The sequence below is a fragment of the Bacillus rossius genome, chromosome 3, assembly GCF_032445375.1.
Source record: "Bacillus rossius redtenbacheri isolate Brsri chromosome 3, Brsri_v3, whole genome shotgun sequence".
Taxonomy (NCBI): domain Eukaryota; kingdom Metazoa; phylum Arthropoda; class Insecta; order Phasmatodea; family Bacillidae; genus Bacillus; species Bacillus rossius.
In genome coordinates this window covers 88711735-88731145 of record NC_086332.1, presented here as the reverse complement: position 1 = coordinate 88731145, position 19411 = coordinate 88711735, and the positions used below count along the sequence as shown (strand labels likewise).

Here is a 19411-nt window from a genome sequence, read left to right as displayed (position 1 = left end):
TTATAAATAATCTAAAAATATTACTACCTAAAAAAAATCACAAGTGGCATAATTGACCTTTACATAGCCTGCTAACCTCACATTTCCTTACAAAGCAGGTGCATACATAACAATCTGGGATTACAAAATAATTGTATTATTAACGTATAAGCTCTGTTTGTATGTTTAATAAGATTGGATAAGAATAAATTTTACATTTTGTATTAACACACTTTTTTAATCCATAAAAAACATAATTTGCCTGAAATCAGTGAAAATGGATAAAAACCGTGAAATCAGCAGGCTGGCTTATACTACCTTGATATGCAAGTTTAAAATTAGTAACTTTAAAATGTCAGAAAAATTTATAACCTGCAAAATGAAATACAGCAAATTCTCTCTAGTACGTCCCTCTTGTTAACGTACAATCCAGTATAACATATAAAGTCGCAGGTCCCTTGAAACGCCATGCAAATTAATAGGCATAATAAATATATAACGTACGTTTTTCAAAGCCATGGACTGTAATTTCTCGTTAATACGTATCGTTTTGCTGATATTAATAAACAAAATATTAAACATTTTCACATTTCATTCACAATTCTATAGCTTTGTTTAACGACTGGTCTTGTGGAAATTGTTTACAGACGTTTTCTTTATTTCGATGAGTAAAATGGCAGTTGCAGTGCTGGTAACTGTGCGGATAGAAATTTCATTCGTATAAAAGAAATGTCCGTTTTTTGTGTGATTGGTGATTTATGCAGAATAATCAAGAGTTATAAATAAAAAAATGCTTAACTTTTTCAATTAAGAAAAAGAGATTTTGATTATAATATTTATCCTACAAAATGCGTATTTTTGCGTTTGAATTTGTAGCAATGAATATTGGCCGATGGCGGCCATATCTGGCTAGGTACATAAAACGTGGATTATACGATGGCCAACGACTACTAATGCGTTTTTTGTTACCGTTTGTTTTCTGATACAATGACCTAACTTATAATTTGTTTGTAAACATCATTTCAGATTGACATCTTTCGCAATCGTACACAAATGTAATACAATACGTATACAACATTTATTTAACAGATCTAGTAGCACACAGTTTCCGACGCTAGTGAACATTTTGTGACATTTCGTGAAGCTTGTTTAATGGCGATGTAGATAACTACAGTAGAACCTCTTTTTCACGTACCCGCGATTTGCGTTTTCCCGTAGTTAACGTATTTTTTTATTTGCACCATCATTTCTCCTATAGTATTAATGCATTATTTTCCCGCTATATGCGGAAGCATTTCCCGTAATTTACGTTGCAACAACGCAGCATCTGTGAGAATACCATCAGAAAAAGTTCAGAAAGTACACTATAAAATAAAGTGAATATTATTATGATTAGAACATATTTCTAATATGTCCATGCACGTACTCGCGACACCTTCATTTGCCATTGTAAACAACCTTTACTTCGAAATTTTATTCTGTGCCACAGTAAACTATACGGCCATACGTCTAAATATTCTGTGATATGTGGAAACAATAGGTAAAGTTAAAACAAAATGTGCCATTTGTTTAAATATTTATACATAAATTTATATATGCACTGTAAACTAAAAGTTATAGATGCGACTACTGAGTGTATACTAAAATTATTTAAAGAAAATTAATTCCAGCAAAAATTGCATCTTCGTGTGTGTGTGGTCAAGCTCGTTTCACTTCAATGGTTAGTTGAAGGAAAGTTTTTCTTGGGGTCATTCCATGTCAGTTCATCCAGGGCATGTAACCCATGTTTTTTTTTGTATTTTAATAAAAATTGGTTCAATTGTTAGGTGACAAAAGGCCACTTAAAATCCAAAATTTTAGATTTTTATCTCAAATACTTCCTGAGAAATCGAAGGTTTCGTTGCCACCATTTTTGGCCTAAAACAGGTTGTAATGACAGCATAAATTGGTCAGTACCTGTGTTTCCTTGCTTTGTATTTCACTGTAATACCAATATTTCAGAATAAGAACACTTTTCCTTATGTAAAATTCTCTAGAGAATTCAAATTTTGCCACCAAATTGCTATATCTAGAATGGTTTGTAAGTTATAACAGAATTATTAACATGACTGATGTTTCATGTATCATCTGCATCCTTTATTACAAAATAGACTGTATCTCAAAAGACAGACCTCACAAAAAATGAGCTTGGTACTATGTGAAAGAGGAGGAAATTTCCTATAAGATACATTAAAAAAAAAAATAGTGGCTTTTTGCTGGAGTGTTGAAAAACAAAATGAAAATGACTTGGTGATGTAAACGGGGCACCTAACAAAAGGCAGCCAGAAGATGGAAGCAAAGAGGATCGAATATAAGGGTTGTGTATGTCCCATATTTTCCGCATATTACGCAAGGATTTTGTGAAAATTTCAAAGCCTCTAATTACCTTCCCTGTGTTATCTGCAGAGCCATGTCATGTGACTGTACATATGTCATTTCTGCATGGAGTCTGCCTGCTAGCTATAAGAGAGGGGTTCTTTGATACTTGATCTGTTCCCCTTGGCATTGGTTTTTTTTTTCTGCTTCCTCAGAGGCAGTTGAGAGATAGGCCTAACATCTGGGCTGTCACAGCAAATGCAGTATAGTGGCCCATGAACAGAGGGGCAGAGGGGAGGAAAGCAATAAAGATAACCGGGAGGGGGGTGGGGGGGGGTCAGAGATAAGGTGTGTGTCTGGCACCATGCAGACTACACTGTGTAGGCCAGTCTTACTGCGCTGCCTGTGTATAATGTTAGTGGAAAGTCTTAGTTCATTATAAGTTGGATGAGAACTACATGTCTACCAGTACTACTAAACTAGAATTCTGTTCTGTTGGGAATGATATGCATGAAGAATGCCATAAAGAGTGTTACAGTAAGTCCTCTATTTACGTCGTACCGATTTACGTCGTTTCGGATTAACGTCGCTAATGTTTGAGTACTCATGTTTCAATTTAAGTTGTCGCCGATTCACAATAACGTCGTTTACAATGACCGTAAATCTTTATTTTAACCAAAAAACCGTATATAATTCGTTTATAATTCTTTGTTTCCTTCGGTAGTTAATTTATGCTATGTAGCGTAAGCTACACGTTCACCGCCTTATCTTATCATACATCATGAGAGACGCTTCCTGCTCTCCGCTGCTCTCCGTGCGGTGATGCAATACTACCAGCCCGCCCGCTCGGCCACCCACGTATCTCGCACGTAGAAGTGTTATCTACTTCCCGCAACGACACAGCATTTTCTCCAACCCCTTTTCGTCCAACTCCTTGGCACTTCAGTAGAGGTGTAAAAGTAACTAAAAAAAGTGTACCCGTATGTATTCGTTACTATAACAATTAGTACTCGTTACTTTCGTATCGTTACTCGTTACTTCTGATACCGCATAACATGCTATGTTATGTAACAGCAACGAATCGAGTCGTATTTCGTACGCGTACAGTATGACGTCACGTAAATAATAATAAATCGAATATAAAAAATTAAAAGTATTTGATAATTAACAGCTTTTGTTAACCAAGAAACAATAAAATCTCATTAGAGCAGCTTTATTATAATATCTATTTTAAGATAAGATCAAAAAACGTGAAAATACGCGATAATAAAAAACAAAAACATACATATTTATAATTTGTAAAAAATACTTTCTTACGTTGTTTCTGTTCCAATCTCAAACTTTGTCTACACACACAATACCTTTAATAAACAGTAAAAAACTTGGACGACGAATTTCCAAATTATACTTTTCTTAATAAACAAACATAGTTCTTTGTAACGAATAAGCGCGCGCATGCGTAAAACATACGAAAAATGCGAGTAACGAAATGCATTCGTGTGTAACGTTTCGTTACTCGTTACTAGGTGCCGCACCCGTTACTCAGTAACGAATACATACGGTTTGCTACAGCTCTACACTTCAGTCGCTATGATATCATTGAGTTGGCCGGAGTTTTAAACGTGCCGTTGTTAACTTTATCGTGATTAAATGCGTTTGTAGTAGGCCTACAGTATCAGCTCACTGCAATTTATGATTTTTTCTTCATAAGATGTCTTCCAAACGACTATATATCTGTTTTTATATTTCAATCAATAAAGGTAATAAAGCAGCTGGTTAAATAACCATTCTATAAAGCTGAGAAGTACTAGATGGACTTGTTTCCCACGCTGTCGGTTGTAATTTGCTGATAAAATTGCCCGTTGTCACGTCTGTATGCCAGCGCTTCCGGCCGACCTTGGGCCGTGGCCGGCCGGTGGCATGAAACATGGCTCATTTTGCGTCGTTTCTATTTACGTCGCGGTTTTCAGGAACGTAACCCCGACGTAAACCGAGGACTTACTGTATATTAAAACAAAGGGAATCAAAAGATTGGAATCACTTTCCAAAGATATTCAAACTCTTCTTGTGCTGAGAACAGGTATTTCTAAACATAATCTTCACACCATATGTTTTCATCACGAATTGTTTTATATTAAGTAGTATGAAATGTTTCAGACATGTTGTGATCCTATGAAAGTGCATACTGTTCCAGTTAAACGTTCTTTGCGCATAATCTCTTTACAGTGCTACAGAAAAGCAGCAGACAAGGGACTTAATTTAATTCCTGGTAAAAAATTATGCTTCTCATGTAGGAATAGGTTGTATAATATTCAAGAAGTAGGTGCACAGGTATCTTCAGAATCATCTGAATGTGACGTTGCAGAGGGTTTAGAGATTCAAGCATCAAAAGAAGAAACCCGTAGCTTACTTGACAAAAGTTTGGAATATTTGCAACAGTCACCAATAAAACTGCATGCTGTACCACAACATGCAAAAGAAAAATATGGGAAACGTAAAGTACAAGAGGTATCATCAGCTGTAGCAGACAAAATATCTAAAATATTAGATGTACAGCTTCCAGCCACATCAACTAGTGAAAGTACAGAATTACAGACGCATGAAGTGGAACAAAAGGCTGCCGATTTGGACCGTTTGGTAACTAATAAAGCAAATGCTGCCCACAATGAATAGACAAAGAAAATTACAAATTCTTACCCTTATCCCTCAATCATGGTTCAGACAGAAGGCAGCACAAGAATTTGGTGTTTCTGAGTACATGGTAAGACAAGCAAGACAACTTACACTGGAAAAAGGAATCTGCGCATTAGTTCATCCCACAGGTAGAAAGAAGTTACCTGAAGAAACTGTGCAGGTCATTCAAGATTTCTATCAAGATGATGAGTTTTCCAGGGAAATGCCAGGAATGAAAGATAAAGTTAGTACAGTACACTCCCTATTTAACGCGGTTGTCGGGGGACATAACTTTTACCCGCGTTGTTGCATAACCGCGATGTTTCGATGTGACCAAGGTCAAAAGGCATTAAACACCGCCTGTGTTCTAATAGGTCGGCAAGCACGCACAGAATAGACGGCCCGCCATTGTGCGGACTTTGCATCCGCAGTTTTCACTAAACGCGGGTGAAAAAAAAATAATAAATTTTAAAGATAAATATTAAATGTTGAATTTTATTTTTTATTTTTCCGCACGCCGCGCACAGTTTGTCGCACGGCCTACGAGCGCGCCACACGCCGCCATACACACGTGCGGCACACAAGCTGCTGCCAGTCTCGTGGTGTCAGCCACAGTATCTGCTTCGTCTGAGTGTCCGTAACAAAGTAAGTGCAGTGTGTGCGGTTACACACGATTCTGTGGTCAAAGTCTTCTAAATAGAAAGGCCATAGTAATACTTCAAACCGAATATGAATCGCAAAGTACCGAGTTTGATTGACAAAATAAAAATTCTAGATTTACGTACTTACAGATAGCGTGTCTTTTGCAGAAGTATGCAGCAGATACGTGAAAAACGATTCTAGCATTCGTACAATATAAAATAAAGAATCGTCTATCGTGTAAAGTGGTTAGTTAAACTTTGTTATCCATGCTTACAGTAAATTATAAATGGTCACATGTGGGATACAAAAATTGCGCCAAAATAATTTTAGCGCAATAAGTGGCGCCGTATTAAAAAGTCTGTTAAACGTTGTCTTTACTTATTCCATCAAACGCTGTGTCGAGTTGCTGAGTGTGTGTGGCTCGGATCGGCAAGTGTTATATTCCCCAGCCTCTGGTTAAAGGTCGGGAGGCCGCTACACATAAACATTTCCGGGGCTTGTTTACTACCTCACGGCAAAAGTGGTACAGTATGGTTCACGTAAGTATTGGACCACTGGGAATTCCTCGGCAAAGATTAAAAATACGCTAGCTGATTTACTTTACTATTTAATGTTAAAACATTATACAAAAGTAAAAAGATGAACGTGTATAATACAACGAATAATATTACGTCTGTAGGTTCAAGTTGTAACAAAACATTTATATGTCTCCGCTTGTCAACACACGTGACCACGAGAAGTGTGCAGACGGAAATGAGTGAACTACTCAAGGTCACCAGACTTCCCCCCTTTCGTCTTAATCGCCCCTCTCATCACTGGCGCTTATATTCCACTCCTCCCGTCTACCCGGGTGTCTTGGTCGCATATTCTCGGCTCGCCTCTCCCCTCCCAGCGCTGGCCGTCAACCAAACCTATCCAAAATCAATCCCCAGCCGAGTCACGCTGGATGATGTCGCTAGACGGTGGGCTTTATCGGGTCCCCTGTCCGATGCTTTATTTGTGGGTTAAAAAAAATGTTAAGAACTAGTGTTTCAGAAAATAACACTGGACTGGATTGGACCATAATTTGAAAACACTACAAGATAGAGGAATAATGTACGGAGATATCTTGTTTAGAATTTCACTGCGGACATTTTCTACGCCTAGGCTTTTTTCTGCCCGATGCTTAGTTTGTGAGTTACAACGCAAAATTATCCTAATCGGCTGTCAACCATTTATTCCATTATTATTACAGTAGAAACTCGTTAATCCGTGACGCGCTAATTCGAGAACCGGATAATCCGGGACGATTTAAAAGTGCATAAAAAAAAGAGAAGTAAAAATTGTCAGCGCTTAAAATTAACGTCACGCGGGCCGGCGGCCGGCAAACACTGCAAGCCTTCGCGTGGGCCGCCAAACTCTGCAACGCTGTTTGTACCGACCCTTTGTGTCGTCCCCCTTTCACCTGTCACATTTGTCACTCTTTAAACTTGAGGGGGATGTCTTGACTTCTGCTTCCCGTCTCCCTTTGTTTGTTTCCACCCGCCAACGCACGGCAGGCGCCTGGCGAGTGACGTGTCTGGCTGGCATTCGGCTGGACGATGGTGGAGAGGGGGGGTGCAAGGTCAGCACGATCTTATCTTTCTCTCTTCCGCTGTTGTAAATGACCGTGAACTAATGGCTAGGCAGTGCCGTATTTTTTTAAGCCGAGACTAATTCGAAGACGGTCCTTACCGTGAACGGATTATCCGGGTTTATTACTTTTTTTTTTACATGATTTTAATTATCCGGGCATCGGCGGGGTCCCAATTAACACGAATAATGGAGAGTTTACTATTTTTTATCCATCTGCTGCCAAGGCGCAGTAAGCCTCGGTAGATGTTACGTCACATGACCTTGGCCTACCCAGCTGCACGCCGGTGTCTGAGAAGCTTGACAAGACCTTCCGGGCTTTTAATCGCTAGACCGTGAAATTCGGTAATCCGTGATTATCTCGTTCCCGACCATCACGAATTAACGAGGTTCTACTGTGTTATTATTATTATTATTATTCATTTCTGATTGGGGGACATGGTTTGACCCGCGATATACCCGATTCCGCGATCTATCGGGGCGCGGTATACCGGGAGTTTACTGTATATCCAAAAATGTTTACAAACAGAAAAGACTTTTGCTATGCAACTTGCATGAGATGTATTTTTCTTTTAAGGCAAAATATCCATCTCTCAAGGTAGGGTTTTCAAAGTTTTGTATGTTGCGTCCTAAATGGTGCGTTTTAGCTGGAAGTTCTGGAACCCATTCCGTCTGTGTGTGCACTATACACCAAAATGTTGAATTACTTCTTCACTGTCTTGGTGTAGGTGAAAAGTATAGTTCACTTATTTTGTATGTGACATTTTAAATCCTGCCTGTATGCTAAGACAATGTGAGCAATGTCCTTCTCCAGATACTCTAAAACAGCATCTATATCATACTTTAGACTGTGATCCAGATGATGTGAGTGTATATCAACAGTGGGTCAGTACAGACCGAAAACAATTACAAACCCTTACCTCAAGTGTAGAAGACTTTATGGAAATTTTAGTACAACAAATGGAACTCCTCATACCCCATTCCTATACCACAAAGAAACAATTGGACTACCTCAAGCAGCTGAAAGAGAAAATAAGTGAAAGAGAAGTTATAGCTTTATTAGATTTCAGTGAAAATTTTTCTTCGTTATCCAAAATGAAGCACAAGGATACCATTGGACCAATAGTCAATATACAGTTCATCCAGTAGTCATTTACTACAAAAATTCAGACAATGCTAATTTGAAAACAAGCAGTCATTGTTTTTTGTCAAATGATTTGGATCATGATGTTTCCATGGTGTATGTTAAAAGACACCTGCCTCATGTAAAACACATACATTATTTCAGTGATGGTTGTGCTGCTCAGTACAAGAACTGCAAGAATATCCTCAATTTGTGCCACCACACACAAGATTTTCAGCTCACAGCTTCTTGGTCATTCTTTGCCGCAAGCCATGGCAAATCATTTGCGATGGAATTGGGGGAACTGTTAAGCGACTGACATCAAAAGCTGGTCTTCAACGACCATTCCAAGACCAAATTACATCAGTGTCTAAGATGTTTACCTACTGCAGTGAACACATAACAGGTATTATCTTTCATTACATTGACAAGAATGATGTGGATGACGTTCGTTCGACTCTACAACAACGGTATACTATGGCAAAGACAATCACAGGCACAAGAGGGTTTCACAATGCTTCACCAATATCCCAGTATGAAATAGGAATGAAGAAAACAAGTCAGGATAATGCATATTCCTTAGTTTTCAATTTCGCTACAGCAGCTAGCAAAGACCCTGGTGGTACGATATCAAAACTGTATACTGGTTGCTATGTGTCTTGTGTGTATAACAAAAAATGGTTCGTTGGTGTTGTAAACAACATTGATTGGTCAGAAGAAGATGCTCAAGTAACCTTCATGCACCCTGCCGGTCCAAGTGCTTCCTTTTACTGGCCTTCACCTCGAGACGATGTGTGCTGGGTTCCTTTTGCACACATACTCAGAATCTTGCAGGCACCATCAACAAGCAGCTCTGGCAGAACTTACAGTTTTTTGAAAGAATACTTGTGCAAGTGTGATATAGAATGGCAGCTTTATCAGAAAAGCAATGCAGTTTGCTAATTGCAAAAATTGGAGGATTGTGTCTGTAGATTCTAATTCATTGGCAATACATAGATTTGTGTAAGTAGGGAATTTTTTTATGTGTACATATAGCATTAGTAAGCGATTATCGAGTACATTACATGTTGCCAGCAGAAAGCCACTATTTTTTTTAATGTATCTTATAGGAAATTTCCTTCTCTTTCACATAACAAAGCTTTTTTTTTTGTGAGGTCTGCCTTTTGAGATACAGTCTATTTTGTAATAAAGGATGCAGATGATATATGAAACATCAGTCATGTTAATAATTCTGTTATAACTTACAAACCATTCTAGATATAGCAATTTTGTGGCAAAACTTGAATTCTCTAGAAAATTTTACATAAGGAAAAGTGTTCTTATTCTGAAATATTGGTATTACAGTGAAATACAAAGCAAGGAAACACAGATACTGACAAATTTATGCTGTCATTACAACCTGTTTTAGGCCAAAAATGGTCGCGACGAAACCTTAGATTTCTCAGGAAGTATTTGAGATAAAAATCTGAAATTTTGGTTTTTAAGTGGCCTTATGTCACCAAACAAATGAACCAATTTTTATCAATATTAAAAAACAATGGTTACATTTTCAATTTTTGTTGGATGAACTGACATGGAATGATCCCTTGGCGACTTAATATTAGTGATTTAAAATTATAAAATGGCTGTTTGTGTTAGCAATATAAATAAAATTCGTAAATCATTTATAAAAATATAAATGGTATTTTATATTTTAATAAATTATTTTGTGTTAACAAATTCCCAAATAAAGGTTTCTGGAAGCAGTTGGCAGTAGTGAATTCCGAACATGGCAACGATAGTGCTACTTTTTTTCCAATTCATAACAAGTGATAGGTTAGTTTTATTTAAATATTTGCCCAAAATCTGAAATAAATTATTTACTAGTGCGGGAGTATTCATTATGTCCGAAAAAAGTGTAAGAAAAACTCTCACAATAAAATAAAAACTGGACATTTTGAGACACTATGATGCGCACGTGGGTACCCAAGTTTCTCTTGCTAACGAACTTAAGATTTCGTGTTCAACACTGAACACGATTTTGAGAAACCGCAAGACAGTGGAAGAAAATTCTGTTAAATGTGGGGCAGCGACCGCGAATAAGCGAAAGTATGTACGGACATCAACTTACGAGAAGCTGGAAGGGTCTGTCCACAAGAAAGTGGACATACAACATTTTTTCAAAAATATTTTTTATGCATACAATTTAATGTTTTTCAGAGATCTAATATATGGGAGTATGTTGGCTGCCTTGATATTTTCGGTGGGAAAAATGTTTACTTGTATTATTAACAGCTGATTGTGAGTACACAGTACTGTTGAATTGATACTAACATACATTAACCTGATCTGTAATTGAATTTATGTTTACTTTTATGAAAGATGGAAGATAACTGGTTGTAACAAGAAAATAACTAGGATAAAATGTAAGTGTAAATAAATATTTCATTTTGATTTATTTGAATTTAGTATATATTCTTAATGCTTGATCAATATCAGGTCGTGCAATGTAACGTGAGTTACCAAAAACAAACATTTTTAATTTTAAAATGATAAATATTTATATGACATAAAAAGAACTTTCAGAATTACTGCAAGATATTTGTTCCAAGTAACCCCAAGACTGAAATAATTTTTTTACATAACCTCCAAATTAATATTTCAGTCTTACATTTGTGTAACGTGAGTTACCATTTACCTAGGCCTATAATGATGTTTTTAATATCATGACCCATTTGCTGGCTATACAGTTTCCTTCCAATAATTTATTACAGGACCGGTAGAAGCATATGTCAATAGATATGCCAACTGTTACGGATATTCCGTAATTATTACTGATTTTAACCATAATTACGGGGTTACGGACGTGACAAAATTTCTACGGAAAATGCCTTAAAAGAAGAGACGAGACAGTCGATATATGTTATCGACTCTGACTTGGCTGTGGCTGTCACATGGCGATATATCGAATCGACTTCAGCGTGTGCGCCATTCAGTTGTGAGAACTTGCGTCTCGGCGTGTTGTGCTGTTAATTTTTTGTAATTTTAATGTGTTACGTGTTGCGACCGTATAGTGTGTGTATAATAGTATGTGTTAAGTCAACATTTTTTGTGATAAATGTTCTCACCATGTTTTCAAAGCGGCAAAAAGTTCTTCAGAAATATAGACAAAGCTACACTGAAGAGTGGCCATGTTTGCGTGTGTCCAAACGGTCTGAAAATCACGTGTGGTGTTCTGTGTGCGATTGCGACTTTTCAGTTGCTCATGGAGGTAGAGACGACTGTAGGCGGCACGTGAATTCTACTAAGCATCAGGACAACATGAAAATAAAATGTACATCGAAGCCGGTAACATCATATTTTGCAAACAAAGACGACACTTCCGTTACAAATGCCGAGCTTTTATTCTCGTCATTTCTGATAGAACACAACATTCCAATTGCATGCGCGGACCATGCGAATTCTTTGTTTCGAGCAATGTTTCCCGATTCTGCCATTGCAAAAAAATTTGCATGTGGAAGGACTAAAGCTACTGCTCTAGTTAAATGCATGGCTGATTCCACAACAAAGCATATTGTACAGCAGTTACAAAATGGGCCGTTTGGTTTGGCAACAGACGGTAGTTCAGATTACAATATGAGCTCTGTAAAATTGTATCCAGTTGTTGTGTCATACTATAATAGTTGTCAAGGCCGAATATGCACCTCGCTATTGTCTTTGCTGGAATCCACTGATAGTACAGGGAAAGGAATCTTCGATATATTGAATAAGGAACTGACTCAGAAGTCTATACCTTGGAAAAATTGTGTCTCCTTCGCATGTGATAATGCAAACACAATGGTGGGCAATTTAAAAGGAGTTATAGCTTTCATTAGAGAAGTTCAACCTTCTGTACTTCTGCAAGGATGTTCTTGTCATCTTCTTCATATAGCTGCACAAAAAGCCTCTAGACAATTCAGGGATTTAAATACAGTTGTATTATTTTCTTCAAAAGAGCTCGAAACGTAAGAACTGTCTAAAGTTGTGTCAAGCTGTTTGTGGCACCAAACCCCACAAAATTTTGAAACATGTGAGCACTCGATGGTTGTCTCTGTTGGATTCTGTTAACAGGATGATCGAACAATTTGAAGCTTTGGAACATTTCTTCTCTGGTGACAATGCTGATGTTTCCAATTCACAGTTTCTCGACATAAAGTCTCAGATTGAAAATCCTTTATGTAAACTGTACTGTCTCTTTTTCAGTAACACTCTTCCACTTTTTGTTTCTACCAATGTTTTTCTTCTACAAGAAGCTCCCCAAATACATGCTCTACAGAGGAAACTTGTTGCTCTTTACACAGATTTACTAGTAAGATTTGTTAAGCCTACAGCACTCAAAGATAGTACTGATAATGCATCTATTTTTGATGTTGACTTTCAAAGAAGAAAAAATCAGAAAGATGATCCTGACCTAGTGATTGGTGCTAGCACTAGAGCCTACATCCAAGGGAAAAATCTTACAGCTTTACAGATAAGTCAGTTTTATTCCAATGTTAGGGAATTTTACAAAGCAGGCTGTGACTACATTCTCAAGAAAATGCCCATTTACAATGAGTTTCTGAAGCATGCTGAGGTATTGGATGTTCGTTTGAGAAGAAAAGTTTCATTTTCTTCTGTTCAGTACATAGTTACTTTGTTCAAAAACTTGCCTGTTAATATTGGCCAATTGGAAACTGAATTTGCTGCTTACCAGTTCTCTGATTTTGGTGAAGAAGTTCTTGCTGCTCCTAGTATCGATGTAGCATGGCACAACATTTCCAGATTGCAAGATGAAAGTGGGCTGTACAAATTTGGAGAACTCAGCAAATTAATGTTAACTATTCTTTTAGTTCCTCATAGCAATGCACCAACTGAAAGAATTTTCAGCATAGTACGAAAGAACCAAACACTATTTAGACCCAATTTATCTACAGAAACACTAAATGCACTGCTTGTGCAGAAAGTGAAGTCATTTACTCACAACACCATATGTCACCAAAACAAGTTTAGCAAAGAAGAGTTGGCTGCAGCAAAACGTGCCACAAAGTTGTCCCTGTCTGATGAAGGACAGTAATATGGGGTAAGCTACCTACCTTTGTTTACTGAAAAAACTATCATGTATAAACTACCAAAAAATGTTTTTATATAGTGTGACACGGCCGCGGCTAGTCCCTGTTATTAGTGGCGCGTCTCCGGCTGCTCAGGGGCGGTAGATTAGGGTTCGTGCCTCGTGGCCTAAGGGATCTAGCCCGCCCAGGATGACTTCAGGAAATAAAGTCCAAATGAAGTTTTTATGGTTTTATGCACGATAAAACATACCCTTTACATGGGGCTACCGCGGTCCCGCCTGTGGCAATCTCAATAAGGGCGATGCCCGGTTCCGCGCACTTTAATTTTCCCGCACACTGCAAGGGGCGTCCAACCTGTACTGTAATCGCGACTAAAAAGGCCTAGCTGTGGAGCGACGTCTCCCTGCGTCCACCTCCCTGCGTCTCTCGAGCGCGACTGCTCTCCCACGTGCCGCGCAAGCGACTCCCCTCCCACGTGCCGCGACCTTGACTCCCCCCCTCCGCGAGCCCGCGGAACGCGCGGATTGGCCACAGGCGGAGAACCACGGCCTAGGCGCCCGGTGAATAATACCAATAAAATAAATGAAATATGAACTATAAAAACAAATTAATCTGAAATGAAATACAATACAAAATAAGTACATACAAAAGGAAACACAAGTCTACACTGCACCCTCGGCGAGTAGAAACACTTCCACGAAGCAACACTCGGCAGGAGAAGGCATTGGCGTGACATATAGGCCTGTAAGAGTTAAGGAGGCCTTTGGGCCGACGTCAAGTGTAACATCCAATATGAGATTTATCTTTAACATTGGATTATACTCACTATCAGTAGGTTCATAATGTTCAGTGTTCATAAATTTTTGTCGCGCCTGATTTACGCATGTGTAAAAAAAATTGTGATTACTGATTGTCTCACCTGGGGGTTGGCATCTCTATGTCAAAGCCAAGATGGGCATCATAGATTCATTAATAAAGGTTAATAGGGTCTTGTTCGTTAATAAAGTATATAGATTTGTGGTAGGCTTAATGTAGGTTGCAAATTTATTCTGAAAACATAATTTTATGTTACAGAATTATTTTTTACAGAGACATGGCGTTAAGTGCAGCAGAAAAGATCAGAAGGCGGCGACATAAATTAAAAGAAGAGGGGAAGTATGAAGAATACAAAGAGAAGCAGAGAGAACAAATGAAGAAAGTCAGAGACAAGGAAAAACAACAGCTTTCAAAGCTCAAAAAAAGAAGACAAGAGGCTAAAAGATTGGGAGAAAGAAGGAAAACAAGAGAGAGAGTAGCTAGACATAGATGCTTAAAGAAAGAAAGACAGAGAAGTCAAGCTTCTCCATGTGTCATGTATAAGAGTGCATGTTCATCGGGAAAAGCCATTAAACGTGCTAAAATGGCACTAACAAAATCACCACGTAAGAAAACATATGTAGTAAAAAAATTATTTGAATCCATCCCAGGCATCAACGATATTAATCAAACTAAGCACACAAATTCATTGGCTTTAAGTTCAGAGACTATTAATAAAGTCATTGAGTTTTATGAACGTGATGACATTAGTAGACTAGCCCCTGGTCTGAAAGATGTAACAACAGTAAAGCATAGTGATGGTTCTAAACAAAAGCTCCAAACTCGACACCTTTTCTCATCAATTCGTGAAACTCATGCTTTGTTTTGCGAAGAGAATAGAGAGACTATAATTGGTATAAATTTATTGGAATAAATTTATTGCTGCCAGCTTGAAGCCTCTTGAAAAGAGACACAAGAAGAAAATCATGTGGAATTATTTTGCAACATCATATGGTAAGGGACCGGTAGATGGTATTGGAGGATCTGTTAAGAGGCAAGTTCGACAGGCAGTGTTGAATTATAATGCTTCTGATTTTTGCAGCTTAGCGAAGCAAGTCAGTAATGTCACTGTATTGCACATGTCTGTTGACAAAATTGATTCTCTGAATAAGCAACTGGACGTGAAAAGCATATTTGAGGAGGCTGACACTGTTCCAGGAATTATGAAAGCACATTGCATCATTTGGGAAAAGAAATGCTTGAAGACCTATGCCCTAACAAACAAAATTTCACAGTCAAGTTCTAGTTTTCCTTCAAACTCTGAAAAAAATCACAGAGTTCCGGTTTATAACCTTATTTATGACAGTGAAGATAACTCATCTGATTATGATGATGTGGAACCGGTGGGTTCCATCTCAAAAGTTGCAATAACAAATGGAAGTTTTGTTCTTGTGGAATATTTTAAATGCCATACAAAAACTATGCCTGGTATGGGACAATATCCCACCTCTTTCCATAGTGAAATGTTTCAAGAGGGCAGGGTTCAAGGGAGACACTTCTACAGATGTGACTTTGGAACTTAATGACCAGGGCCAAGATGATGTTCCTGAGTGGTCTCAAGTCTCGCAAAGTCTTATAGTAGAGGCAACAACATTCAATGATTTTGTTGATGTTGACAATGCTTTAGTAACTTGCCAAGAAAATGAGGATGACAGTTCTACTTCTAATCATGAAGATCAGCAAGAGGAAGAAGCAGAATCTGAAGAAAAACGTCCTAGTAAACAAGAGGCTACGAATGCACTGGATGTTCTGCACAGGGTATTTCTGACATCAGATGTTCCAGAGGCAAATATGGAACTATTTAGGAAAATAGTGTGTGTAGTTATGAAAGACATTTCTCAAAGGAAAGTTCAAACAAACGTTCTTGACTATATGAAAAAAAAGTAGGTACTGTATGTTTGTGCCGGAAATTAGGCATTTCGTCACCTTTTTTTAATTTTTCTATAATTTTAAAATTTTGTGGGATTTCTTATTTTTTTAATTTATCTGGTTGTTAAGGGGGTAATTTACTTTTGTTAGGCCGGTGTACGCCACGTATTTAAACTTTGTGCCAGTGGACCGAAGCCCCTTCCCAGGGGGCCAATCTGATATTTTGCTGTCTAATGTGGACATGGTCAGCCCGGTTGAAATTTCTCTCGCCTGCAGTCACGTCCCGAGTTTGTAATATTATTTCTCTTCATGACCAAAATTGCATAGAGCAGCTCGTGGGCTGCAAGCTGCTTCTTCTTAGAGGGCTGCTGAGAATAGCAAGTCTCGTCACGAAGCAGTCTCCAGTGGACCAACGTTCTCAAGCTAGTGGCGTTTTCTGTCCCCCCCCCTTCCTCTCTCTCCACCTCACATTAGTTCTGAGAAATCAAGCTAGGAGCAGTGACCTGACGGGACGATGGCCTAATTCAAGGTCCTTCTCCCTGGTCCGACAGAGACGTCCCCGACATCTAGCGGAGGAAAAAGTAACCGCGGGCCTAGTCGCCAGCGTGCAGAGCTCACCCTCATGACACCTGGTGGCAAGTCAGCTCACCGCCTCAGTTAGTTCCCCTTTATGCCGCTAGAGAGCAGCGCCGCGGTGCCATATGGCACTATGCTTTCTTCTCGCGGCCTGTAGAAGTCGATTGTTTGTTGCCTTCTGTTCTGGGCGGTAGAGAGTGCGCATGTCGTGTTCTTGTCACGCCCGCCTCGGACACCTCCGCATGTTTTCGGCCATGAGCCGAACCTTCCCCCTCCTCCCTAGGGCTTTAGCGCCCCAATTTAATTAGGAGCTGTGTCTGCCATAGCGGGCACTCAGTCCTCTGACCTCGGCTACTAACCACGTCTTCTCTGCGTCCTCTGCGCTAAGAGGATTTTCACAGGAACGGCAATTTTCGGTTGCATAAAAGATGTAGTCAGTTGCTTAAGGGATGTGATCCCATTTGTACAGTAGCCAGGCAAAGGTAGTTTTTAGAAAAAGTCATGCGTAGTTAAATTTTTTTTATTTATATTTAATTCTTTAAATCTGGGTTTCTTCGCCCATCAGCGAATTCTCGGTACGCGCCATGCTGATGTCGGCGCGAGACACCTCGCGAGCCCTGTTTCCACACCCTGTTTGGTGAGTAATCTTTTTTTTCTTCTCCCCAAATTCCCGTTGTTGGCTTTTCGCGCCAACTGTGTATGACTGTCTGGACGCAGGTCTAATTCGTTTTGAATTTAGGCTGAGTTTCAGACAGGGTCAAAATTACCGGGGAGAGAAATTGCTCCCAGCATGATCTTTGGGACCTGCTGCTGATTTCCCCCGTTAGAAGAGTTTTCCTCTCGGTCCGACGTCACCCTGGGAAGACCCAGGTGATATAAGCTATATATATATATATTCCACTTGCATCGAATCAACTAAATTCATTAACAAGATACCAGCGAGCAGGGCTTTAAGAAAGTAATCTTCAGGGACATGTAAAATCAAGGAAACTCATGTATATGTAATCGTTGGGAGAATCAAATTTTGGTGCAATTTTTTAAATTTTTGTTTATGTAATCATTTATTTGTTAAGGTGTAATATGTATTGTTTTAAATAATCCCGGGGTGCCCCCTTAACTTTGTTACTTACTAAGATCTTTATTGTCATATTGAAATAATGTGAAAACAAAATCTCTTAATAATAAACCGGGAAAACCTATAGACCAAGCTATCGATGTAGTGTATTTATTTATCAAATACCTTCTTCATTTTATCGATCCACGAACTCCACAAGTTACTAGTGTGTAGGGAGTGTAAATTTTGTCTTGTGCACCGCCTCGTGCCCCCTCTGGTAATTAACTTTAATTTTCTTTGTATTTTGCCCAGCAGTTTCCAAGGACTTTTTATTAAAATAAAATAATTTTATTTTGAGGTACGAGGGGCGTTACATGTTGTATAATTGAACATTATTTTATAATTGGGTTTCAATTTAAATATGTCCAGCTATTAGGGAAAAAGTACACACAAAATGCAAATTCTGCCAATTATTTCTCACGGACTGGTACTGTTACATTGCATGTCAGTGCATTTGGCATGTCTAATTCAACTGTAACAAAAAGTCATGCAGGATTTCAATTTTTTTTTAATTGTGCTGTTTAGTCTTGAAATTTATAACTTTTTTAATTTTGTCATTAGTTCACTACTAGTAATAATAATAATAATGTAGTAATTAGGCCTACAATAAAAAAACCATTAGGTTGTTGAAATTGTAACATTTCTTCTGGATGAACCCAATATAAAGCAGACCTCCATTAAGTAGTGAGTAATATTCTGGTCTCAAGTACTTAATAAAGGAAATTTACTGTACTAGCACTGAATTGTGTTGAAAGTCAACACTAGTTCTAAAATATCTTGTTTTCTTTGAAGATGCCATAATCTACAAGTGTCTTTATAGATATCAATACTTTTCAGTAATTTGTTAATGTGGAGTAATAATATATAATTATGGTTCAGTATATATTTTTTAATGCTTTTGTAAAGTAGTACCCTCAATGACCATAATCATCCTAGGCAGGCTTTTTTTTTTTAAATACAATGTTGAACTTAAGTTTATTAATTAGATGGGCTACCTTGGTCTGTGGTTTCACCTGTAAGCAAGACTGAAAGCCATGTTTGTGTTCTACAGCAATCCTGATGCAGAGGTTCCAGACAGCATCCCCATCACGCAGGAGCCCAAAGAAGACTCTGATTCTGAGCCTGGCACAACCCACAGCTTCAACAGTAGCTTCAGCGACTGATGGTGGAGCCTTCCATAGCTGGAGAAGCTTATTTCATCCCCAATTGGCATGATATAGCTGTATACTGTTTGTTCTTGTTTGTTATACTATGAAATTTATTCATGACATACTAGTGCTTTGAATAATTTTGTCAATAAAAATTTAATTACTGTTCATTTGTGTTTTAATAAATTTGTAAGATATTTTTTAAGGGTGATTATCATGTGTACTTGCATAATTTTTACCATTTCATGGATTCCATTTCCTTATTTTGTTTTTTATTTTGTGTTTTAGTTGTTCACAAAACCATTCATGGAAAATACATTTAATTAAAAAAGTGGAGTGTACAAGAGCACGCTGAACTATTTAAATTAATAACCTATCTTCAACTTTAAAGAGAAAAACA

At 38.2% G+C, this 19411-nt stretch overlaps 1 protein-coding gene across 2 annotated transcripts in view; it reads left to right on the top strand.

Annotated features, from left to right (window-relative positions):
- Nucleotides 1–19179, top strand: part of LOC134531017 (WASH complex subunit 3) — a 28089-nt gene extending 8910 nt beyond the window's left edge. For both annotated transcript variants that reach the window (XM_063366457.1, XM_063366456.1), the window contains exon 4: nucleotides 18915–19179. In XM_063366457.1, coding sequence (XP_063222527.1) covers nucleotides 18915–19026 — 112 coding nt within the window. In that variant the 3' untranslated portion in view covers nucleotides 19027–19179. The remainder of the gene's footprint in view (nucleotides 1–18914) is intronic.
- The last annotated feature ends 232 nt before the right edge of the window (nucleotides 19180–19411 follow it).